Consider the following 27,372-nt stretch of genomic DNA (forward strand, 5'->3'; position numbering starts at 1 on the left):
ATAAGAACTCCCTGCCCACTTCGGGCCTCCAGTCTTTTTAGGGATAGGTACATCTTTTCTGAGGGAGTACAGTCCCACAGTTTTCTGCTGAGTATGTGTTGGGGGCCTCATATCAGCTGGTGTACGCTTAATTGGTGGTTGTCTAGTTTCTGAGAGATCTTGGGGGGTCCCGGTTAGTTGAGACTGCTGCTTTCTTTCTTCTATCTCTTGTATTCTCCTGGTAATGATTAATTATCCCAGATCTCATTCCTTGGTTTTCAATTTCCAGGGTTGCCTATATTTGTCTTTGTTATATCTACTTCCAATTCTAGGTCTTGGACTGCATTAATAAAAACTTTCACTTTTTTGATTGTATCTTCCTGTATTGCTTATGGGATTTATGTGTTTCCTCTCTAAGTGCTTCTACCTGTTCACTTGCGTTTTCTTATATTTCTTTATGTGAGTTATTTATATCTCTTTAAAAGGATTCTATTATCATTAAGATAAGATTTTAGGTCATCTTCCTGACTTTCAAGTGCATTTGTCTATCCAGGGCTTGCTGTGGTGGGAGAAGTAGTTTCTGATAATGCCAAAGTTTACTGGCTTCTGTTTCTCATGGTCTTGCTCTTGCCTCTTGTCATATGGTTATAGGGAGTTTTTTTCTGGTTGGGGTGTTTCTGTTTGGGAGTTTTCTTTTTTGTCCCTAGGTTGACTCAAGTCTCATGGTAGGCCAGTTGCCTTGGATGTGGCAAACCTCCTGTGGGATCTTCTGACTGTGGAACCTTCAGAGGGGCATGTACACTGGTGACTTGTTGCCCTGGTGGCCGTGTGTCTTCAGGGAGGCCTTCTTGAAGACCTTTGAATTGTGGGTTCTTTAGAGAGGCAGAGAAGCTGGAGATATGTTGCCCTGGCTGTGACACATCTACTGGGATGCCTTCATACTGTTTACTCTTGAGAGGATTTGTCAAGCTGTTGCCCTATGTTTAGCTGTTAACCAGGGAAGCATAAGTACTGTAGGTTTTGTTTCCCTGCATGCAAAAGAATTCCCGACAGGCTTTCAGACTGTCGATTCAGTTTCTCTGCATGCTGCAGTGCCCCTGGGAGGTCTTCAGACTTTGGTGTCAGTTGTCCATTTACTCTGTTTGCAGAATTCCTGGGTTTGTGATTTGACTTTTGTGTCAGTTGCCCTGCATGCCACAGAAATCCTGTGAAGCCTTCAGGCTTTTATTTTCATGGGCAGAGGCAGACTAGCTAGTAGTCTGTCCCAACAAAATTTCACAGCCAGAAGTGTAGGATATGGAAAATTTAAACACTGGAAATGAACATTCAATTGCCAGCTTACCTGGACTGGCAACCTCTTGTTAATACTGGAGCCAAGTGCATATTTATTTCAATACTGAGAATACTTGTAAGATTTGGAAACAGAGGCAGTTGTTCAGAAAGAATGAAGCTCCTGTCTGATTCCTGCTCTGTAACAGTCCAAACCAAATGCTGGGTAGGCAGGATGGGTAAATCAGTGCTCTCTGTACGTTTTTTGACGTGTTTTCTTTTACTAGATTCTCCAGAACATATTCCAATAGGTTCGGAACACACATAGGGCTGAAGGTCCCTCCTTGTATCCAAAATTCCAAATGCCTTCAAGTGCACCCATAGAAACCGGACCCCAAAGGCTTCAAGAGACTGCAAGGAACTTACCCTTTCAAGTTTATTACAGTCCCATATTGACCCCAACAAATCCAATGCAATCAAGTCTTTCAGTCCCTGAAAGGGACCTACATCAGCAAGAGTTCCAAGGACCATCAAGAAAATCAGGTATCCAAATGCAACTAGATCCTGTACTGGGCCCAGGTTTACCTACTTTGAAAAAACCCTCAGGGCGTCTAAGTTATCAAATACATAATTGAAATCTTGTTTCCATGTTCTCATAGGATCTGTGGTACTGTCAGAGAAATATGGTGACCATCAATCTGGCCCTGTGACTTCAAGAAAGGTGCGGAAGGAACGCATTGTGTACTCCAAAAAACAAAAGCACCTGCTGCAAGAACATTTTGATAAGTGTCAGTACCCAAACCAGGATCAATGTGTGAAGCTGGCAGAGTTAGTTGGTGTGACAGCGAGGGACATCAAGGTCTGCTCCTCTCTTTTCCCTCAATCCAACAGCAAAAATCTACACTTTCCCATCAGAAACTTTAATTTTGTTCTTAAATGCTTAGGGCAGTGATGACAGTTTTAGGTGGTGGATATTTATGAATCAAATGCTGGGACTCAAATTTTTATCAACCTGGTAGCAATATAGAATAGCATTGTTTCCATGCAGGGTCTCAGAAACCTAATCACCAGAGCTCCTGCTAAAATACAGGACACACTGGCTCAATCTCCCCAGTCTTATGTTGTCTGGTCATACACAATCTACTTTATTATAATATCTTAGCCATCTTGAGTTTCCTGCTTCTTTGTTTCTGACATGTGAATCATTGCTATACAAACACCTTTTATCCAAAATCTTCACCTTGTGGTCCTCTTAGGGGACAACAGGCATTCTTCTGATATCTTCTTTCTTTTCCAGATCTGGTTTAAGAACAGCCGAGCTAAGTACAAGCGGATGGCTCTCCAGAATATTACAGAAGCTTTGCCAGAGACCAATGGAAGTTCAAAACCAGTTTTTGAATCAACCCACTTTCCTGGTTCCATACCTCTTGTTGCTGCTGAGAATGGAGAGCCCATGTGCTCAGGCACATTTAGTGAGGTTTCCATTCCCAAACTCAACTGCATCCAGGAATCTTCTCTGCATCATTATCAGGCCAGTGATGCAGACAGGTGTAGTCAGCAGGAAGATCTGCTTGTTGGCCATGCTCCCATTATAGATTGGGATTCTGGTCAATCAGCAGCAGTTGAAGCCCAGACTGATCTAGCAGTGACTGAATCTACAGATGTCCTAGAAGCTGCCACCCATTGCCCAGAGGAGGCTCAAGGTTCAGGTCCATCTGCAGAGGAACTCTGGCAAAGAATCCTTGACGACTTGGAGAAATCCGAGGACTGGCTTACTCCAGTGACTGAATCTACAGATGTCCTAGAAGCTGCCACCCATTGCCCAGAGGAGGCTCAAGGTTCAGGTCCATCTGCAGAGGAACTCTGGCAAAGAATCATTGACGACTTTGACATACCCGAGGACTGGCTTACTCCAGTGACTGAATCTACAGATGTCCTAGAAGCTGCCACCCATTGCCCAGAGGAGGCTCGAGGTTCAGGTCCATCTGCAGAGGAACTCTGGCAAAGAATCCTTGACGACTTTGACAAATCCGAGGACTGGCTTACTCTGGATTACACCCCAAATCCAACTTACTTCTCTCAGCTCCTTGACCATTCCAGACATTTATAGTCATGAAGAAGTGTGTTATGTACACCCTTCATCTCAGTATTTGTGGGAATTAACCAGGCCTTTCTGTAGACGTTGTGTACCACTGTGGTTTATATAGAGGGGTTGTTTCAAAGCAACTGTAAATATTCATTCTTCATTGTTACATTATGTTCTCATGAAATAAAAGGAGAAATAGTTCCTGAAAATTATTTTATTACATATATTATCCATTTACATTCCAGTCACTACTGCATATGTCCCACTGACCTATAGTTCTTCACCCAACACATTAGGTAAAGTTTTCCCCTAATATTTTTTAACGTTTTTTACCTTTATTACGATAGTATCACATACTATAATAGAATAGGAGATTAACTAATTCAGAAAGAAATAAATCAGGATAAAGTGTCCTTGCCATTTTTGTTTACATTAAGGATTCAGAAAGTGGAACAAATTAAGACGACTAGGTAAACACCTAAAACCATGCCAACTTAGCTAAAGTTACATAATATTAGGATTCAAACCCTAATTTAGATATTACCAAATTATTCTCTAAGTAAATAAGAGACCCAAAACGTTATTGAGTATAACAACTTACACATGAAATATACAGCACTTTGTTTTCTCAGAAAGCAATAGGGCAGCTCTTAGGCATTTTCTTTGTACAGTGACTAGAAAATCTTGATATGACTAGGCACCTCAGCTTTACCAGTAAGCTGATCAGATATAGCATATAGCAGTTTAATAGAGAGGTAACACTTCAGGTTTCAGAAGGCAGCAATAATTCTATTTTGGCTTTTATACTAAATGCTTATTATATTTAAGGTGACAATTGAAGCATATGATGTGAAGGTCATTAAGATTTAATGACAATCATTACAGTGTCTTGCAATGTACACACAACTGTATAATGCTTCTCTGGAATGAAAACAGTGTTGATTAATTGGATTTTACATACCCACACAGAGAAAACTTAAAAAATAACTATCAAAGGCAATGTACTATGCTGATGTACTAAATTCAAAGTATGCCACAGAACTGAAACACATGACTAACACCGTGCTTTGTTCTAGGAGAAAGCTGACCAGTTCTCAGGGAAAGCTAAGCCTACACCATTTATCCTAATAACCATGGCTTATATAAACACATCAGGTTCCCAGTAAAGAACCAAATCTAGGAATGTAAGTAAAACTTTGAGTGTTTTACATCTCTAGAACCTGGCTAAGGCTACACATCTATCTTCAAATCAGAAGCTGATATGAAATAGAGTGAGGTTCCCAGCTATGATAGAAAATAGAAAGGCTTCCAAGCACCATATTCCCTCAGGTTCCAGGAAAGCATCATGTGAGAAATAGAGAAGTAGGCAAAGAGGAAAGCTGGAAACATTCAGCTGTGATGTGATTCACTGTACAAGGCATTTAAAGTTCAGGACTGGAGTGAACCATCATGCTTTTCATAATGCTGGGAGCTATCCGTTTAATAATGTTCCCAGATAAACGCAGGCATGATCGTGAGGGTAACCACAGTCCCAGCTTTTGACAGTCTATCTGCAGTCTGAGCATCCTTCAAGCCACTGACATTCTGTCCCTTGATCTCACAGATGTGGTTGTCAGTTAGAAGGCTATTACTGGTAGCAGAATTATCCTTCACTATGGATGAGATTTTAACACTTCTAACGATAAAGCAAATATCCAGGTGATGCACAGAGATAGCAGACACACAGAAGTGTGGAGAAGCCAGAGAGCACAGCTAGGAGAATCCCTGTTGCTCAGAGGATCATGTCAAGTACTCCCAGGCAGGAAGCGTTTGGTTTCTATCTCCAGCTGGGGACGATCCTCTCCCACAGAGTGCCATATCCTGGTTAATCAGGGAGATAGCTAACCACACAGGAGTGCAGAGAGGTTTGAGAGCACAGGGAGGACCACCCCTGCTGCTCAGAGGAACCAGCCCAAAATCCTGAGAACACAGGTACCCAGGATCAGCCTGGGACAGAAGACTTCTGATTTTTGTCTGCATCCAGATAAGATGCTGGGCCACAGAATTACATATAGAAATACCACCACAAGGAAGCTAGTCTTTCAGGAGTGCCTACCAATCTGTGTCCAAAGGTGAGGCCACCACCATTCTCAAATTTCTGGACAAAGTGGGACCTGCTAAGAACCATCAGGACACAGGAATCAAGAATCAGCTGGTGACAGGATACTTTTGATTTCTTTATGTACACCTGAGCTCACACATTATCCCAGCTCTGCATACATAAACTCCTCCTAGAGAGAATGGGTCTCCCTGGAGTTCAGATACATAGGCTAGCAGGACAGTTAAACCACAGTCAGAGACATCAAGACCAGCTAGCACCAGAGATAACCAGATGGCAAAAATCAAATGCAAGAACACTGGCAACAAACCAAGTCAACATGGAACCATGCGAACCCAGTTCTCCCACAACAGCACGTCCTGGATACCCCAACACACCAGAAAAACAAGATCTGGATTTAAAATTACATCTCATGATGCTGATATAGGACGTCAGAGAGGACATAAATAGTTCCCTTAAATACAAACAGGAGAACATTTGTCAACAGGTAGAAGCCCTTAAAGAGAAAACACAAAACTTTCTTAAGGAATTACAGGAAACACACACACACACACACACACACACACACACACACACAAACCAAAGAAACAAAAAAAACAGGTGAAGGAATTGAACAAAACCATACAGGATCTAATAGTGGAACTAGAAACAACAAAGAAATCACAAAGGGATACAACTCTGGAGATAGAAAACCTTGGTAAGAATTCAAGAGTCATAGATACAAGCATCAGCAACAGAATAGAAGAGTTAGATGAAGGAATCTCAGATGCTGAAGATACCATAGAAAGCATTGACTCAACCATCAAGGAAAATGCAAAATGCAGAAACCGTGTAACCCAAAACATTCAGGAAATCCAGACCACACTGAGAAGAGCAAACCTAAGGACTACAGGTATAGAGGAGCATAAAGATTTACAACTTAATTGACCAGTAAATAACTTCAACAAAATTGTAGAAGAAAACTTCCCTGACGTAAAGAGAGAGATGCCTGTGACCATTCAAGAAGCCTACAGAAATCCAAACAGACTGGACAAGAACAGATATGCACTTGACAAAGAAAGACCATTCAAACCTGTAATGGAAAGGAAAACTTATCAGAATTACACCAGACTTCTCACCAGAGACCATGAAAACAAGGAGATCTTGTGCAGATCTCATACAGATCATAAGAGAAAACAAATGCTAGCCCAGACTACTATACCCACCAAAACTCTTATCACCATATATGGAAAAACTAAGATATTCCATGATAAAACAAAATTTGCCCAATATCTTTCCACAAATCCAGCCCTACAAAGGATAATATAAAATGCCAGCACAAGGAGGGAAACTACACCTTAGAAAAAGGAAGTAATAATCTTTCAACACATCCAAAAGAGGAGAAGCACTCAAACATAAAAATTACATCAAAAATAACCGGGAGCAACAATCACTTTTCCTTAATATCTCTTAATCTCAATGAACATAATTTACCAATAAAAACATAGACTAACAGACTGGATATGTAAACAGGATCCAGCATTTTGCTACATAGAAATCTACCTCAGTGACAAAGACAGGCACTCCAAGCTACAGGACCACATATGTAGGGACCTTGGTCAGACCTATACAAACTGCCTGATTGTTGCTTCCATCTCTGTAAATCTCTGTAAGCCTAGCTTATTTGATCCGGTGGGCTGTGTTTTCTTGGTATTTTCAACTGCTCTAACTACTGCAGTCTTTTACCCGTTCTGTGGCGCTTCCGTGGCTCTGCCTATATTTCTGCCTATGTGCCTCTGCTTTAGGTCTCATTGGTTGCTGAATGGCAGGCATCAGATTAAAATTGGGCTAGCCAGTTCTCCAGGAGTATAACAATGAGCATAGCATAGTTATGTAAGGTTCCCATTGACAAACATAACAGAGTATCATTGATAGTGTCAGGGGTGGGTCTTGCCCATAGGATGGTTTAAAATTTGAGCTGGCAATTAATTGGAAATTGCCTCAGTTTCTCCTTCATCTTTGTCTAGGCAGTGTTTCCCATTAATAAATATATCCATTTTATGTTCTCAACACTACCTACCTCTCAACATTACCTGACAGTCACTACTCTATTCCCTTTCTCTCATAGGGTTTCCCCATGGGTCTACCTTGAACCTAATGCATCAAGTCTCTGCAGGATCAGGTGCATCCTCTCCTTTTGAGGCCACTCAAGGCAGCCTAGGTAGAAGAATGGCTCCAGAGACAGCCAATAGCTTCCAATCTAGTTATTGGGGGACCCACATGAAGACTGAGGTGCACATCTGCTAAATATATTATGGGGGCCTAAGTTCAACCCATGTGTGTGTGGGTGTGTGTGTGTGTGTGTGTGTGTGTGTGTGTGTGTGTGTGCGGTCTTTTGTTGGCTACTGAGTCTGTGAGAGCTCCCAAGAGGGCTGGTCCCCAGGTTTTGCCATTCTTCTCCAACATCCACTCTGCTGATTTTATAGATGTGTGCCAAATGAGTCTGTTACTCTCAGTTTCTTTTCCTAACTAATGTGCAGTTAATTTTTCTTTAAATAAAAGTACTTTCTTTTCTTTATTCGATATATTTTCATTTACATTTCAAATGATTTCCCCTTTTCTAGACCCCCAAACCCTGAAAGTCCCATCAGCCCCCTTCCCTCCCCCTGTTCTTCCCCCCCCACCCCTTCCCAATTCCCTGTTCTGGTTTTGTGCTATAATGCTTGACTGAGTCTTTCCAGAACTGGGGGCCACTCCTCTGTTCTTCTTGTACCTCATTTGATGTGTGGATTATGTTTTTGGTATTCCAGTTTTCTAGGTTCATATCCACTTATTAGTGAGTGCATACCATGATTCATTTTTTGAGTCTGGGTTACCTCACTTAGTATGATGTTCTCCAGCTCCATCCATTTGCCTAAGAATTTCATGAATTCATTGTTTCTAATGGCTGAATAGTACTCCACTGTGTATATATACCACATTTTTTTGCATCCACTCTTCTGTTGAGGGATACCTGGGTTCTTTCCAGCTTCTGGCAATTATAAATAGGGCTGCTATGAACATAGTGGAACATGTATCCTTATTACATGCTGGGGAAATCTTCTGGGTATATGCCCAGGAGTGGTATAGCAGGATCTTCTGGAAGTGAGGTGCCCAGTTTTCTGAGGAACTGCCAGACTGATTTCTAGAGTGGTTGTACCAATTTGCAACCCCACAAGCCGTGGAGGAGTGTTCTTCTTTCTCCACATCCTCGCCTACATCTGCTTCTTCTGAATTTTTAATCTTAGCCATTCTTACTGGTGTAAGGTGAAATCTCAGGGTTGTTTTGATTTGCATTTATAAAAGTGCTTTCTTGAGTACAGTTTGATCTGTCTCTTTTATTTGAGACAGTTTTTTATTCTGTAACAGCCATAGTAGTCCTGTGACTTACTCTGTAGTCAAGGCTGGTCTGGAACTCACAGAGATCTACCTGCTTTGGTGTTCCAAGTGTTGGGCTTAAGGAGTGCACCACCATATCTAACTTGAATTTAATTGAATGTGATCTCTTCTACTACATACCATTGCAAAATATCAAAACTCTTAGCATTATGGAACTAGAGCTGGATTTAACTGAGGGTTACTTATTGTGGAGATGGAGTGATGGCTCAGTGAGTCAGAGCAATAGTTGCTTCATCAGGAAAGCCTGGTTTAGTTCCCAACCTCCACTATGTGGCTCAGAACCATCCATTGGGAATTGTATTCCTTTGGAGTCTTAGCCCTCCTTCTGTCTGTAGGGTTCCAGGCATGCTTGCACATTACTGACACATGTTCATGTATACACCTACATTTACAACAAAAGAAAAGATTGCTTGTTGATCTTGATTCTTGAAATTTGGTTCCTAATTGGTCTGGAATCCCATATATGCTATAACTCCAGACGCAGGGGCTCTGAATCCCTTTTTGAGGCACAGGGACCGCACACATGAGACATGAACACTCACAGAAAACTGAACAAAATGCAAATGAACTTGTAGAAAATGAATTAAGTTGGGTGTGGTAGGGCTCACTTTTGTTGTTGTTGTTTTTTGAGACAGTTTTTCTCTGTGTAGCTCTGGCTGCCCTGGAACTCAGTCTTTAGACCAGACTGGCCTGGAACTGAGAAATCTGCCTGCCTCTGCCTTCCAAGTTTTGGGAATAAAGGAGTGCACCACCCCCGTCAGGCTGGAAGGGCTCACTTTTAATGCCATGAATTGTGATGGAAGGATTCTATTCTCCAGGGCATCCTGTTCTTTGTTCCCAAAGCCTGTTTAGAAAAATTAATCCAGGAGTGGTGTTACATGCCTTTATGGTCAGTATTTGGAGGCAGAGTCAAACTCTGAGTGAGTTTGAGACTATTCGAGAATATCCAGTGATATGAAGAGTGATGATGTCACCCGAAGTAAATATTCATTAGGTAGTATTAAATCAGATTGTAGGTAAAATAGTGTTAATTATTTTCTGAAAGGAATTTTTATAATTACTCTTGGCAGAACAGCTAGTACAATGACAGTTGTTTTGTTTTTCCATTACAAAGATTTATTCATCTTATTTTATTTTGGATTTTTTTGTTTTGTTTTTGGAGACAGGGTTTCTCTGTGTAACACTGGCTGTCCTGGCAATCAATCTGTAGACCAGGCTGGCCTTGAATTAAGAAATCTCTCTGCCTCTGGCTCCCAAGTGCTGGGATTGAAGGCATGTGCCACCACCTCCTGGCATTATTTTTGATTTCTTAACATAGGGCCTTTGTACGTAGTTCTAACTCTCCTGGAAGTGCTTATGTAAACAAGACTGCCTTCCACAAATGGAGATCCTCATCCATTTGCTTTGCAGGTAATGGGATTGAAAGGCTCTGTTATGATGCCCAGCCTTACTTCATTTTTACATGTTGTACTGGATGGGTTAGTGTGTGAACTTGACACATTCTTTCACAGAGAAAGGAGCTTCAGTTGGGGAAATGCCTCCATGAGATTCAGCTGTGGGGTATTTTCTCAATTAGTGATCAAGGGGAGAGGGCCCCTCCTGGGTGGTACACTCATTTAATCCCTGTCATTGGGAGGCAGAGGCAGGCAGATTGCTGAGTTTTCTGAGGCCACCCAGGTTTGCAGGGTAGGTTCCAGGACTGCCAGGGCTACACAGAGAAACCCTGTCACAAACAAACAAACAAACAAACAAACAGTCCATAATCATAATCTTCCTTATAAAGCCAAAGTGTCCAAGTCCTTCGCTTAATCCAGCCTTCTCTAACATTTTTTCCAGACACTGGAATTGGGTTACAGAGAAAACTAACCAAGGATGCTACTCCTTTCCAGGTTCCAGACAGCGCAGCTTTGGCACAACTAAAACCCTGAAGAAACAATGTCCATTGCCGTTATAACTAGAACTAGATAGGCCAGAACCTGTTGAAATCCTAGCAACTGTAATTAAATCTCTTTGGGGCTTCCAGTAAACATTCCTTGTGGTCTCACATTTCCAAACAGCACAGAAAATCATCTTCTGCACCACCCAACTATGACCATGGGATCTAGTCCTGCCATCTCAAGGACACATGTGAAAAGAACAAATGCTTAAATGGTCTCTAAGCACTGGATGTCTACATCCCACCTTTCAGATAAAACCTTCACATGACCAAGGATTTGTGGAGCAGGACTCTTTTCCATCATACTCAAGTGAACCTCCAAGGGGTAATTGCTTAGTTAAGTGCCTAAACTGGGAGCTGACAAAGATCCAAACAAGATCAAGCCTCCTGGTGTAAGGAGGGTGGCTTTGAGAATTGATAGAAAACACCTGCTATCCAGTAAGGGCAAAGACTACACTTCAGGTTAATTTAGATGGCTCATAGGGATCCTGAGATGCCTTCATCATTAGTATCATAATCATTAGAAGGCTCAGGATCTGTGTCCACTTGGCGAAACAATCTTTTCAGTAGTCATTGATCTCCAATTCCTTTATGTGAAAAAACACAAACAGGATCTCATTCCCGTATTAAAACAGGGTTGGGGCCATTCCAAAGTATTAGTTAAAGGATCTCAACATTTAACCATGGCATACGAGCTGGAAGTGTCTGGATGCCAGCGATGATCTACTGCAGACTGACCTTTAGCATCAGTTTACAAAAAATTAAAACAAATAATGCAAAAGTGAGATGTGCTTTTGGTGACCTTGGAAGTTAAAACTCACCCTGTTTTGTTTTCTAAAGCTAATTTTTCAGATACATTCAACAATTCCTTGTCCCATTGGATCATGAGGAATTTCAGTTTTATGTTCAATTCCAAATTCCTTGCAAAATTGTTCAAAGCTGTTTCCAGTGTATGCAGGCCCATTATCTGTCTTGCCAACTTTAGGCAGTCCCTTAGCAGTAAAAGTCTGTAAACAATGAACAATAACCTTTCTAGAAGGTTCTCCTCTTAAAGCAGTTGCAACTAGAAATCCTGAAAAGCTGTCAATAGTCATATGTGCTAAGAGAAAAACTCATATAGTTAAGTGCCTCCAACAAGGAAATGGAGAGAGCTTACATTAGCAGCTTGACAGAACATCTGAAAGCTCTACAACCAAATGAAACAAATACATCCAAGAGGAATACATGGCAGGGAATAAACAAATTCAAGGCCAAAATCAACAAAGTAGAAACAAAAAGAATTATACAAAGAATCAACAAAACCAAGAGTTGGTTCTTTGAGAAAATCAACAAGATAGATAAACACTTAGCAGACTAACAAGAAGGAATAGAGGAAACACGCAAATTAATAAAATTGGAATGAAAAGGGAGATATAACAACAGAAACTGCAGAAATTCCAAATATCATCAGATCCTACTACAAAAGCTTATACTCAACAAAATTGGGAAATCTGGATGAAATGGACAATTTTGTAGACACATGCCAGCTGCCAATGTTAAAACCTGATCAGATAAACCATCAAAATAGTCCTATAACACGTGAGGAAATAGATTCATTTATTAACAGTCTTCCCAAAACACCACCATCACCACCACAACCACAACCACCACCACCACCACCAAAAACAACAACAACAACAACAACAACAACAACAACAACACAGGACCAGATGTGTTTGTTGGGAATTCTATCAGTTCTTCAAAGAAGACCTACTACGGATACTTTTCAAACTATTCCACAAATCAGAAACCCGAGGTATCCTTCACAATTCATTATATGAAGCCACAGTATTGCTTATACATAAACCAAACAAAGATTAAACAAGGAAAGAGAATTCCAGACCAATTTCCCTTGAGAACAGTGATCCAAAACTACTCAATAAAATTCTTGCTGACCGAATCCAAGAACGCATCAAAACAGTAATTCACCAGGATCAAATAGGCTTCATCACAGCAATGCAAGTGTGGTTCAATAGATAGAAATCTTTCAATGTAATCCACTACATAAAGAAACTCGAAAAAAAAATACCCCACAAGATCATTTAGTTAGATGCTGAGAAAGCATTTGACAAAATTCACTATCCCTTCATGTTAAAAGTCTTGGAATGATCAGGAATTCAAGGCCTATACCAAAACATAGTAAAAGCAATATACAGCAAACCAGAAGCCAACATCAAACTAAATAGAGGAAATTTGAAGTAATCCTACTAAAATTATGGTCCAGAAAATGTTGCCCACTCTTTCCCTATTTATTCAATATAGTACTTGAAGATCTATCTAGAGCATTTAGAGAACAAAAGGAGGTACAGTTTGTAACACTTGTCAAAATGGTACAAACTGGAAAGGAGGTAGTCAAAACATCACTATTTGCAGATGATATGATAGTATACTTATGCAACCCAATAAAACAACACTAGAGAACTCCTACAACTGAGAAACAATTTCTGCCATGTGGCTGGATGTAAAATTAACTCAATCAAATCAGTAGCCTTCCTCTACTCAAAGGATAAATAAGCTGAGAAAGAAAATAGGGTAATGACACCCTTTACCATAGTCACAAATAACATTACATATCTTGGTGTCACTCTAAGTATGCAAATGAAAAATTGGTATGACAAGAATTTCAAGTCTCTGAAGAAAGAAATCAAAGCAGATCTCAGAATATGGAAAGATCTCTTTCATGATCATGGATTGGCAGAATTAAGGTAGTAAAAATGGCCACCTTGCCAAAAGCAAACTACAGATTCAATGCACTCCCAGTCAAAACTATATAACCAAGACATGCAGAACATATTTATACCTTAAAAACCAGACAGAAACAAAAGTAAGATGGCTACACACATTAAATTATTTAAACCAGACCAAAGGCCTGGTGTGGAAGGCATTCTCTTGGAGACATGGGGTTAGGAATGTGATGAAAAATTGTGGGAGGGAGGTCTGGGAGGAAAGTAACAGCTGAACCGGGAAGTAATAAAAGTAAAATATAAAATGTAAAGAAATAAAGGTTTACAAACCAAAAAATTTAAATTCATGGGTTCTATAAAATGAGGCTACACCTGGAGTAGCATCAAAGGGTCGGAGAGAATAATGGATTTGAATATTGCAAGTAGGAGGAGCCAAAGGGTGGGAGGGGCTTTGAATTCCAGGTTAGGAGAGATATATAAGGGCAGGTCTTCTAAGGAGAATTCAAAGACAGAGGACTGCGCAGGTTACAGGAACCCTCTTCATTCCTGGTGAATTGGTGAGTTGCATGAAATGTCTAAGGTTGCTATGTAAAGGGGATATCAAGTTGGGGAAAATTTGGGAGACAGTGGAGGAGGATTTTTGGTGATTTTTTTAGCCTGTATGGGTGTTTGATTGGTGAAGTATAAAATATGCCCTGTATACATGCAGAAGATGTTATTTAAATTTAGTAGATGGTTCAAGCCTATCCCATAAATGTGAACAGTGCAGAGCAGTGATTTGCCCTGATCGGGGCACTCTATGGATGAGCTTTCAAGAGACCTCAAGGGGCTCTATTCTTCATTCTAAGCACAAGATTGAATCCTGGGCTGTTCAGAAAGCCTGGATCAATAGATAGTGAGGCCTGTCTATAGGACAAAGGAAAGAACTGACAATGGGATCTCAAGTGACCTTGGGACCAATTGAGGCTCCAGATTGCCTAGATAAGGCATAGTAGTGGCATTCTGACTCAAAAGTGTGACATCTTGGATGGTGTTTGGCTGAGCACGCCCTCCTTCATCTAAAATCTGTAACCATTTTGGATGCATGGACCACACCTTTAATCCCAGGACTCGGAAACTAATGGCAAGTGGGTTTTTGTAATTGTGAGCCCTGGCTTGCATGTATAGTGTGAATCAGGAAGTCAGGGGCATGCACATGGAACCAGCCTCAGTCTCAGAAGAGAAAGTTTGGAGAAATAAATAGGTGTTAGTGGTGGCCGGAAACGTGCATGTCCTCTTGGCATCAGGATGAGAAGAGACGCATTTTTTGAGATTGCTCCTAGAGAGTAAGGAAAATTTTTATTTTCTCGATGGAGCCCATGTTAGGAGGAAATCCTACAGGATGGCTCAGTTCTTTGTTACACACCTATAGTCTTAGCCCTGCTTGGGAAGTAACAGTTAGGCTGATCCTTCTGAATTCTGTTTCAGCCTTGAGTTCTGTTTGACTCACATACAGCATAGTTCATTTAGCGAAACTCAGTCACAAAAGAAAAGAGTACAAAAAAAGTCTGTGATCTGGCCATATTTCCGTTAGATATTAAGTTGTGGCTACAGACTGGATGTTACAACAGGGTGTGTATAGCTGCTGGATTCTAGAGGATGAAAGGAGGAGCCTGTGGGAGGGTTCTTGATAGGGAGATTCAATTAAGGCTAAGTCCTTGGTATAGCACTTCAATATCAGGGGATCTGGCTTAGGTGTATGTGCCTTCTGACATCCAGAGTAATTAGATCATCAATGCTCTTGTTTAGAATACGGGAGTGGAAAGGGTCCATGGAAATGGGACATGTTCCATTGCCCTTGATTCTTTATTTTGTCACAGGGTGTCATACTGCAAGGAGGAGAAACTGGGATCATGTTTTTCCAATTATGATAATATTCCTTTGTTTAAAAAATATTTAATCTTTTTTACAATCCAGATTTTATCCCCCTTCTGGTCCTCCCACGGAAAGTTCCACATCCTGTAAGTCTAGTTTCCTTCTCAGGGAGAATGTCTTCACCCCACCCCCTACCTATAAGAACTCCCTGCCCACTTCGGGCCTCCAGTCTTTTTAGGGATAGGTACATCTTTTCTGAGGGAGTACAGTCCCACAGTTTTCTGCTGAGTATGTGTTGGGGGCCTCATATCAGCTGGTGTACGCTTAATTGGTGGTTGTCTAGTTTCTGAGAGATCTTGGGGGGTCCCGGTTAGTTGAGACTGCTGCTTTCTTTCTTCTATCTCTTGTATTCTCCTGGTAATGATTAATTATCCCAGATCTCATTCCTTGGTTTTCAATTTCCAGGGTTGCCTATATTTGTCTTTGTTATATCTACTTCCAATTCTAGGTCTTGGACTGCATTAATAAAAACTTTCACTTTTTTGATTGTATCTTCCTGTATTGCTTATGGGATTTATGTGTTTCCTCTCTAAGTGCTTCTACCTGTTCACTTGCGTTTTCTTATATTTCTTTATGTGAGTTATTTATATCTCTTTAAAAGGATTCTATTATCATTAAGATAAGATTTTAGGTCATCTTCCTGACTTTCAAGTGCATTTGTCTATCCAGGGCTTGCTGTGGTGGGAGAAGTAGTTTCTGATAATGCCAAAGTTTACTGGCTTCTGTTTCTCATGGTCTTGCTCTTGCCTCTTGTCATATGGTTATAGGGAGTTTTTTTCTGGTTGGGGTGTTTCTGTTTGGGAGTTTTCTTTTTTGTCCCTAGGTTGACTCAAGTCTCATGGTAGGCCAGTTGCCTTGGATGTGGCAAACCTCCTGTGGGATCTTCTGACTGTGGAACCTTCAGAGGGGCATGTACACTGGTGACTTGTTGCCCTGGTGGCAGTGTGTCTTCAGGGAGGCCTTCTTGAAGACCTTTGAATTGTGGGTTCTTTAGAGGGGCAGAGAAGCTGGAGATATGTTGCCCTGGCTGTGACACATCTACTGGGATGCCTTCATACTGTTTACTCTTGAGAGGATTTGTCAAGCTGTTGCGCTATGTTTAGCTGTTAACCAGGGAAGGATAAGTACTGTAGGTTTTGTTTCCCTGCATGCAAAAGAATTCCAGAAGGCTTTCAGACTGTCGATTCAGTTTCTCTGCATGCTGCAGTGCCCCTGGGAGGTCTTCAGACTTTGGTGTCAGTTGTCCATTTACTCTGTTTGCAGAATTCCTGGGTTTGTGATTTGACTTTTGTGTCAGTTGCCCTGCATGCCACAGAAATCCTGTGAAGCCTTCAGGCTTTTATTTTCATGGGCAGAGGCAGACTAGCTAGTAGTCTGTCCCAACAAAATTTCACAGCCAGAAGTGTAGGATATGGAAAATTTAAACATTGGAAATGAACATTCAATAGCCAGCTTACCTGGACTGGCAACCTCTTGTTAATACTGGAGCCAAGTGCATATTTATTTCAATACTGACAATACTTGTAAGATTTAGAAACAGAGGCAGTTGTTCAGAAAGAATGAAGCTCCTGTCTGATTCCTGCTCTGTAACAGTCCAAACCAAATGCTGGGTAGGCAGTATGGGTAAATCAGTGCTCTCTGTACGTTTTTTGACGTGTTTTCTTTTACTAGATTCTCCAGAACATATTCCAATAGGTTCAGAACACACATAGGGCTGAAGGTCCCTCCTTGTATCCAAAATTCCAAATGCCTTCAAGTGCACCCATAGAAACCAGACCTCAAAGGCTTCAAGAGACTGCAAGGAACTTACCCTTTCAAGTTTATTACAGTCCCATATTGACCCCAACAAATCCAATGCAATCAAGTCTTTCAGTCCCTGAAAGGGACCTACATCAGCAAGAGTTCCAAGGACCATCAAGAAAATCAGGTAACCAAATGCAACTAGATCCTGTACTGGGCCCAGGTTTACCTACTTTGAAAAAACCCTCAGGGCGTCTAAGTTATCAAATACATAATTGAAATCTTGTTTCCATGTTCTCATAGGATCTGTGGTACTGTCAGAGAAATATGGTGACCATCAATCTGGCCCTGTGACTTCAAGAAAGGTGCGGAAGGAACGCATTGTGTACTCCAAAAAACAAAAGCACCTGCTGCAAGAACATTTTGATAAGTGTCAGTACCCAAACCAGGATCAATGTGTGAAGCTGGCAGAGTTAGTTGGTGTGACAGCGAGGGACATCAAGGTCTGCTCCTCTCTTTTCCCTCAATCCAACAGCAAAAATCTACACTTTCCCATCAGAAACTTTAATTTTGTTCTTAAATGCTTAGGGCAGTGATGACAGTTTTAGGTGGTGGATATTTATGAGTCAAATGCTGGGACTCAAATTTTTATCAACCTGGTAGCAATATAGAATAGCATTGTTTCCATGCAGGGTCTCAGAAACCTAATCATCAGAGCTCCTGCTAAAATACAGGACACACTGGCTCAATCTCCCCAGTCTTATGTTGTCTGGTCATACACAATCTACTTTATTATAATATCTTAGCCATCTTGAGTTTCCTGCTTCTTTGTTTCTGACATGTGAATCATTGCTATACAAACACCTTTTATCCAAAATCTTCACCTTGTGGTCCTGTTAGGGGACAACAGGCATTCTTCTGATATCTTCTTTCTTTTCCAGATCTGGTTTAAGAACAGCCGAGCTAAGTACAAGCGGATGGCTCTCCAGAATATTACAGAAGCTTTGCCAGAGACCAATGGAAGTTCAAAACCAGTTTTTGAATCAACCCACTTTCCTGGTTCCATACCTCTTGTTGCTGCTGAGAATGGAGAGCCCATGTGTTCAGGCACATTTAGTGAGGTTTCCATTCCCAAACTCAACTGCATCCAGGAATCTTCTCTGCATCATTATCAGGCCAGTGATGCAGACAGGTGTAGTCAGCAGGAAGATCTGCTTGTTGGCCATGCTCCCATTATAGATTGGGATTCTGGTCAATCAGCAGCAGTTGAAGCCCAGACTGATCTAGCAGTGACTGAATCTACAGATGTCCTAGAAGCTGCCACCCATTGCCCAGAGGAGGCTCAAGGTTCAGGTCCATCTGCAGAGGAACTCTGGCAAAGAATCCTTGACGACTTGGAGAAATCCGAGGACTGGCTTACTCCAGTGACTGAATCTACAGATGTCCTAGAAGCTGCCACCCATTGCCCAGAGGAGGCTCAAGGTTCAGGTCCATCTGCAGAGGAACTCTGGCAAAGAATCATTGACGACTTTGACATACCCGAGGACTGGCTTACTCCAGTGACTGAATCTACAGATGTCCTAGAAGCTGCCACCCATTGCCCAGAGGAGGCTCGAGGTTCAGGTCCATCTGCAGAGGAACTCTGGCAAAGAATCCTTGACGACTTTGACAAATCCGAGGACTGGCTTACTCTGGATTACACCCCAAATCCAACTTACTTCTCTCAGCTCCTTGACCATTCCAGACATTTATAGTCATGAAGAAGTGTGTTATGTACACCCTTCATCTCAGTATTTGTGGGAATTAACCAGGCCTTTCTGTAGACGTTGTGTACCACTGTGGTTTATATAGAGGGGTTGTTTCAAAGCAACTGTAAATATTCATTCTTCATTGTTACATTATGTTCTCATGAAATAAAAGGAGAAATAGTTCCTGAAAATTATTTTATTACATATATTATCCATTTACATTCCAGTCACTACTGCATATGTCCCACTGACCTATAGTTCTTCACCCAACACATTAGGTAAAGTTTTCCCCTAATATTTTTTAACGTTTTTTACCTTTATTACGATAGTATCACATACTATAATAGAATAGGAGATTAACTAATTCAGAAAGAAATAAATCAGGATAAAGTGTCCTTGCCATTTTTGTTTACATTAAGGATTCAGAAAGTGGAACAAATTAAGACGACTAGGTAAACACCTAAAACCATGCCAACTTAGCTAAAGTTACATAATATTAGGATTCAAACCCTAATTTAGATATTACCAAATTATTCTCTAAGTAAATAAGAGACCCAAAACGTTATTGAGTATAACAACTTACACATGAAATATACAGCACTTTGTTTTCTCAGAAAGCAATAGGGCAGCTCTTAGGCATTTTCTTTGTACAGTGACTAGAAAATCTTGATATGACTAGGCACCTCAGCTTTACCAGTAAGCTGATCAGATATAGCATATAGCAGTTTAATAGAGAGGTAACACTTCAGGTTTCAGAAGGCAGCAATAATTCTATTTTGGCTTTTATACTAAATGCTTATTATATTTAAGGTGACAATTGAAGCATATGATGTGAAGGTCATTAAGATTTAATGACAATCATTACAGTGTCTTGCAATGTACACACAACTGTATAATGCTTCTCTGGAATGAAAACAGTGTTGATTAATTGGATTTTACATACCCACACAGAGAAAACTTAAAAAATAACTATCAAAGGCAATGTACTATGCTGATGTACTAAATTCAAAGTATGCCACAGAACTGAAACACATGACTAACACCGTGCTTTGTTCTAGGAGAAAGCTGACCAGTTCTCAGGGAAAGCTAAGCCTACACCATTTATCCTAATAACCATGGCTTATATAAACACATCAGGTTCCCAGTAAAGAACCAAATCTAGGAATGTAAGTAAAACTTTGAGTGTTTTACATCTCTAGAACCTGGCTAAGGCTACACATCTATCTTCAAATCAGAAGCTGATATGAAATAGAGTGAGGTTCCCAGCTATGATAGAAAATAGAAAGGCTTCCAAGCACCATATTCCCTCAGGTTCCAGGAAAGCATCATGTGAGAAATAGAGAAGTAGGCAAAGAGGAAAGCTGGAAACATTCAGCTGTGATGTGATTCACTGTACAAGGCATTTAAAGTTCAGGACTGGAGTGAACCATCATGCTTTTCATAATGCTGGGAGCTATCCGTTTAATAATGTTCCCAGATAAACGCAGGCATGATCGTGAGGGTAACCACAGTCCCAGCTTTTGACAGTCTATCTGCAGTCTGAGCATCCTTCAAGCCACTGACATTCTGTCCCTTGATCTCACAGATGTGGTTGTCAGTTAGAAGGCTATTACTGGTAGCAGAATTATCCTTCACTATGGATGAGATTTTAACACTTCTAACGATAAAGCAAATATCCAGGTGATGCACAGAGATAGCAGACACACAGAAGTGTGGAGAAGCCAGAGAGCACAGCTAGGAGAATCCCTGTTGCTCAGAGGATCATGTCAAGTACTCCCAGGCAGGAAGCGTTTGGTTTCTATCTCCAGCTGGGGACGATCCTCTCCCACAGAGTGCCATATCCTGGTTAATCAGGGAGATAGCTAACCACACAGGAGTGCAGAGAGGTTTGAGAGCACAGGGAGGACCACCCCTGCTGCTCAGAGGAACCAGCCCAAAATCCTGAGAACACAGGTACCCAGGATCAGCCTGGGACAGAAGACTTCTGATTTTTGTCTGCATCCAGATAAGATGCTGGGCCACAGAATTACATATAGAAATACCACCACAAGGAAGCTAGTCTTTCAGGAGTGCCTAAACAAAATTGTAGAAGAAAACTTCCCTGACGTAAAGAGAGAGATGCCTGTGACCATTCAAGAAGCCTACAGAAATCCAAACAGACTGGACAAGAACAGATATGCACTTGACAAAGAAAGACCATTCAAACCTGTAATGGAAAGGAAAACTTATCAGAATTACACCAGACTTCTCACCAGAGACCATGAAAACAAGGAGATCTTGTGCAGATCTCATACAGATCATAAGAGAAAACAAATGCTAGCCCAGACTACTATACCCACCAAAACTCTTATCACCATATATGGAAAAACTAAGATATTCCATGATAAAACAAAATTTGCCCAATATCTTTCCACAAATCCAGCCCTACAAAGGATAATATAAAATGCCAGCACAAGGAGGGAAACTACACCTTAGAAAAAGGAAGTAATAATCTTTCAACACATCCAAAAGAGGAGAAGCACTCAAACATAAAAATTACATCAAAAATAACCGGGAGCAACAATCACTTTTCCTTAATATCTCTTAATCTCAATGAACATAATTTACCAATAAAAACATAGACTAACAGACTTGATATGTAAACAGGATCCAGCATTTTGCTACATAGAAATCTACCTCAGTGACAAAGACAGGCACTCCAAGCTACAGGACCACATATGTAGGGACCTTGGTCAGACCTTTACAAACTGCCTGATTGTTGCTTCCATCTCTGTAAATCTCTGTAAGCCTAGCTTATTTGATCCGGTGGGCTGTGTTTTCTTGGTATTTTCAACTGCTCTAACTACTGCAGTCTTTTACCCGTTCTGTGGCGCTTCCGTGGCTCTGCCTATATTTCTGCCTATGTGCCTCTGCTTTAGGTCTCATTGGTTGCTGAATGGCAGGCATCAGATTATAATTGGGCTAGCCAGTTCTCCAGGAGTATAACAATGAGCATAGCATAGTTATGCAAGGTTCCCTTTGACAAACATAACAGAGTATCATTGATAGTGTCAGGGGTGGGTCTTGCCCATAGGATGGTTTAAAATTTGTGCTGGCAATTAATTGGAAATTGCCTCAGTTTCTCCTTCATCTTTGTCTAGGCAGTGTTTCCCATTAATAAATATATCCATTTTATGTTCTCAACACTACCTACCTCTCAACATTACCTGACAGTCACTACTCTATTCCCTTTCTCTCATAGGGTTTCCCCATGGGTCTACCTTGAACCTAATGCATCAAGTCTCTGCAGGATCAGGTGCATCCTCTCCTTTTGAGGCCACTCAAGGCAGCCTAGGTAGAAGAATGGCTCCAGAGACAGCCAATAGCTTCCAATCTAGTTATTGGGGGACCCACATGAAGACTGAGGTGCACATCTGCTAAATATATTATGGGGGCCTAAGTTCAACCCATGTGTGTGTGTGTGTGTGTGTGTGTGTGTGTGTGGTCTTTTGTTGGCTACTGAGTCTGTGAGAGCTCCCAAGAGGGCTGGTCCCCAGGTTTTGCCATTCTTCTCCAACATCCACTCTGCTGATTTTATAGATGTGTGCCAAATGAGTCTGTTACTCTCAGTTTCTTTTCCTAACTAATGTGCAGTTAATTTTTCTTTAAATAAAAGTACTTTCTTTTCTTTATTCGATATATTTTCATTTACATTTCAAATGATTTCCCCTTTTCTAGACCCCCAAACCCCGAAAGTCCCATCAGCCCCCTTCCCTCCCCCTGTTCTCCCCCCCACCCCTTCCCAATTCCCTGTTCTGGTTTTGTGCTATAATGCTTGACTGAGTCTTTCCAGAACTGGGGGCCACTCCTCTGTTCTTCTTGTAACTCATTTGATGTGTGGATTATGTTTTTGGTATTCCAGTTTTCTAGGTTAATATCCACTTATTAGTGAGTGCATACCATGATTCATTTTTTGAGTCTGGGTTACCTCACTTAGTATGATGTTCTCCAGCTCCATCCATTTGCCTAAGAATTTCATGAATTCATTGTTTCTAATGGCTGAATAGTACTCCACTGTGTATATATACCACATTTTTTTGCATCCACTCTTCTGTTGAGGGATACCTGGGTTCTTTCCAGCTTCTGGCAATTATAAATAGGGCTGCTATGAACATAGTGGAACATGTATCCTTATTACATGCTGGGGAAATCTTCTGGGTATATGCCCAGGAGTGGTATAGCAGGATCTTCTGGAAGTGAGGTGCCCAGTTTTCTGAGGAACTGCCAGACTGATTTCTAGAGTGGTTGTACCAATTTGCAACCCCACAAGCTGTGGAGGAGTGTTCTTCTTTCTCCACATCCTCGCCTACATCTGCTTCTCCTGAATTTTTAATCTTAGCCATTCTTACTGGTGTAAGGTGAAATCTCAGGGTTGTTTTGATTTGCATTTATAAAAGTGCTTTCTTGAGTACAGTTTGATCTGTCTCTTTTATTTGAGACAGTTTTTTATTCTGTAACAGCCATGGTAGTCCTGTGACTTACTCTGTAGTCAAGGCTGGTCTGGAACTCACAGAGATCTACCTGCTTTGGTGTTCCAAGTGTTGGGCTTAAGGAGTGCACCACCATATCTAACTTGAATTTAATTGAATGTGATCTCTTCTACTACATACCATTGCAAAATATCAAAACTCTTAGCATTATGGAACTAGAGCTGGATTTAACTGAGGGTTACTTATTGTGGAGATGGAGTGATGGCTCAGTGAGTCAGAGCAATAGTTGCTTCATCAGGAAAGCCTGGTTTAGTTCCCAACCTCCACTATGTGGCTCAGAACCATCCATTGGGAATTGTATTCCTTTGGAGTCTTAGCCCTCCTTCTGTCTGTAGGGTTCCAGGCATGCTTGCACATTACTGACACATGTTCATGTATACACCTACATTTACAACAAAAGAAAAGATTGCTTGTTGATCTTGATTCTTGAAATTTGGTTCCTAATTGGTCTGGAATCCCATATATGCTATAACTCCAGACGCAGGGGCTCTGAATCCCTTTTTGAGGCACAGGGACCGCACACATGAGACATGAACACTCACAGAAAACTGAACAAAATGCAAATGAACTTGTAGAAAATGAATTAAGTTGGGTGTGGTAGGGCTCACTTTTGTTGTTGTTGTTTTTTGAGACAGTTTTTCTCTGTGTAGCTCTGGCTGCCCTGGAACTCAGTCTTTAGACCAGACTGGCCTGGAACTGAGAAATCTGCCTGCCTCTGCCTTCCAAGTTTTGGGAATAAAGGAGTGCACCACCCCCGTCAGGCTGGAAGGGCTCACTTTTAATGCCATGAATTGTGATGGAAGGATTCTATTCTCCAGGGCATCCTGTTCTTTGTTCCCAAAGCCTGTTTAGAAAAATTAATCCAGGAGTGGTGTTACATGCCTTTATGGTCAGTATTTGGAGGCAGAGTCAAACTCTGAGTGAGTTTGAGACTATTCGAGAATATCCAGTGATATGAAGAGTGATGATGTCACCCGAAGTAAATATTCATTAGGTAGTATTAAATCAGATTGTAGGTAAAATAGTGTTAATTATTTTCTGAAAGGAATTTTTATAATTACTCTTGGCAGAACAGCTAGTACAATGACAGTTGTTTTGTTTTTCCATTACAAAGATTTATTCATCTTATTTTATTTTGGATTTTTTTGTTTTGTTTTTGGAGACAGGGTTTCTCTGTGTAACACTGGCTGTCCTGGCAATCAATCTGTAGACCAGGCTGGCCTTGAATTAAGAAATCTCTCTGCCTCTGGCTCCCAAGTGCTGGGATTGAAGGCATGTGCCACCACCTCCTGGCATTATTTTTGATTTCTTAACATAGGGCCTTTGTACGTAGTTCTAACTCTCCTGGAAGTGCTTATGTAAACAAGACTGCCTTCCACAAATGGAGATCCTCATCCATTTGCTTTGCAGGTAATGGGATTGAAAGGCTCTGTTATGATGCCCAGCCTTACTTCATTTTTACATGTTGTACTGGATGGGTTAGTGTGTGAACTTGACACATTCTTTCACAGAGAAAGGAGCTTCAGTTGGGGAAATGCCTCCATGAGATTCAGCTGTGGGGTATTTTCTCAATTAGTGATCAAGGGGAGAGGGCCCCTCCTGGGTGGTACACTCATTTAATCCCTGTCATTGGGAGGCAGAGGCAGGCAGATTGCTGAGTTTTCTGAGGCCACCCAGGTTTGCAGGGTAGGTTCCAGGACTGCCAGGGCTACACAGAGAAACCCTGTCACAAACAAACAAACAAACAAACAGTCCATAATCATAATCTTCCTTATAAAGCCAAAGTGTCCAAGTCCTTCGCTTAATCCAGCCTTCTCTAACATTTTTTCCAGACACTGGAATTGGGTTACAGAGAAAACTAACCAAGGATGCTACTCCTTTCCAGGTTCCAGACAGCGCAGCTTTGGCACAACTAAAACCCTGAAGAAACAATGTCCATTGCCGTTATAACTAGAACTAGATAGGCCAGAACCTGTTGAAATCCTAGCAACTGTAATTAAATCTCTTTGGGGCTTCCAGTAAACATTCCTTGTGGTCTCACATTTCCAAACAGCACAGAAAATCATCTTCTGCACCACCCAACTATGACCATGGGATCTAGTCCTGCCATCTCAAGGACACATGTGAAAAGAACAAATGCTTAAATGGTCTCTAAGCACTGGATGTCTACATCCCACCTTTCAGATAAAACCTTCACATGACCAAGGATTTGTGGAGCAGGACTCTTTTCCATCATACTCAAGTGAACCTCCAAGGGGTAATTGCTTAGTTAAGTGCCTAAACTGGGAGCTGACAAAGATCCAAACAAGATCAAGCCTCCTGGTGTAAGGAGGGTGGCTTTGAGAATTGATAGAAAACACCTGCTATCCAGTAAGGGCAAAGACTACACTTCAGGTTAATTTAGATGGCTCATAGGGATCCTGAGATGCCTTCATCATTAGTATCATAATCATTAGAAGGCTCAGGATCTGTGTCCACTTGGCGAAACAATCTTTTCAGTAGTCATTGATCTCCAATTCCTTTATGTGAAAAAACACAAACAGGATCTCATTCCCGTATTAAAACAGGGTTGGGGCCATTCCAAAGTATTAGTTAAAGGATCTCAACATTTAACCATGGCATACGAGCTGGAAGTGTCTGGATGCCAGCGATGATCTACTGCAGACTGACCTTTAGCATCAGTTTACAAAAAATTAAAACAAATAATGCAAAAGCGAGATGTGCTTTTGGTGACCTTGGAAGTTAAAACTCACCCTGTTTTGTTTTCTAAAGCTAATTTTTCAGATACATTCAACAATTCCTTGTCCCATTGGATCATGAGGAATTTCAGTTTTATGTTCAATTCCAAATTCCTTGCAAAATTGTTCAAAGCTGTTTCCAGTGTATGCAGGCCCATTATCTGTCTTGCCAACTTTAGGCAGTCCCTTAGCAGTAAAAGTCTGTAAACAATGAACAATAACCTTTCTAGAAGGTTCTCCTCTTAAAGCAGTTGCAACTAGAAATCCTGAAAAGCTGTCAATAGTCATATGTGCTAAGAGAAAAACTCATATAGTTAAGTGCCTCCAACAAGGAAATGGAGAGAGCTTACATTAGCAGCTTGACAGAACATCTGAAAGCTCTACAACCAAATGAAACAAATACATCCAAGAGGAATACATGGCAGGGAATAAACAAATTCAAGGCCAAAATCAACAAAGTAGAAACAAAAAGAATTATACAAAGAATCAACAAAACCAAGAGTTGGTTCTTTGAGAAAATCAACAAGATAGATAAACACTTAGCAGACTAACAAGAAGGAATAGAGGAAACACGCAAATTAATAAAATTGGAATGAAAAGGGAGATATAACAACAGAAACTGCAGAAATTCCAAATATCATCAGATCCTACTACAAAAGCTTATACTCAACAAAATTGGGAAATCTGGATGAAATGGACAATTTTGTAGACACATGCCAGCTGCCAATGTTAAAACCTGATCAGATAAACCATCAAAATAGTCCTATAACACGTGAGGAAATAGATTCAGTTATTAACAGTCTTCCCAAAACACCACCATCACCACCACAACCACAACCACCACCACCACCACCACCACCAAAAACAACAACAACAACAACAACAACAAAAACACAGGACCAGATGTGTTTGTTGGGAATTCTATCAGTTCTTCAAAGAAGACCTACTACGGATACTTTTCAAACTATTCCACAAATCAGAAACCCGAGGTATCCTTCACAATTCATTATATGAAGCCACAGTATTGCTTATACATAAACCAAACAAAGATTAAACAAGGAAAGAGAATTCCAGACCAATTTCCCTTGAGAACAGTGATCCAAAACTACTCAATAAAATTCTTGCTGACCGAATCCAAGAACACATCAAAACAGTAATTCACCAGGATCAAATAGGCTTCATCCCAGCAATGCAA

At 40.9% G+C, this 27,372-nt stretch overlaps 1 protein-coding gene across 1 annotated transcript; it reads left to right on the plus strand.

The window, feature by feature from the left end:
* Window positions 1-17,141: 17,141 nt before the first annotated feature.
* Window positions 17,142-18,550, plus strand: LOC127685025 (homeobox protein DLX-4-like; the record flags this gene model as incomplete). Its single annotated transcript, XM_052181763.1, has 3 exons — window positions 17,142-17,349; window positions 17,466-17,665; window positions 18,104-18,550. Coding segments are annotated over 3 exons (855 nt in total), but the record flags the coding sequence as incomplete, so codon positions are not given.
* Between the last annotated feature and the right edge of the window lie 8,822 nt (window positions 18,551-27,372).

Source organism: Apodemus sylvaticus, chromosome 1 (genome assembly GCF_947179515.1).
Source record: "Apodemus sylvaticus chromosome 1, mApoSyl1.1, whole genome shotgun sequence".
Taxonomy (NCBI): Eukaryota; Metazoa; Chordata; class Mammalia; order Rodentia; family Muridae; genus Apodemus; species Apodemus sylvaticus.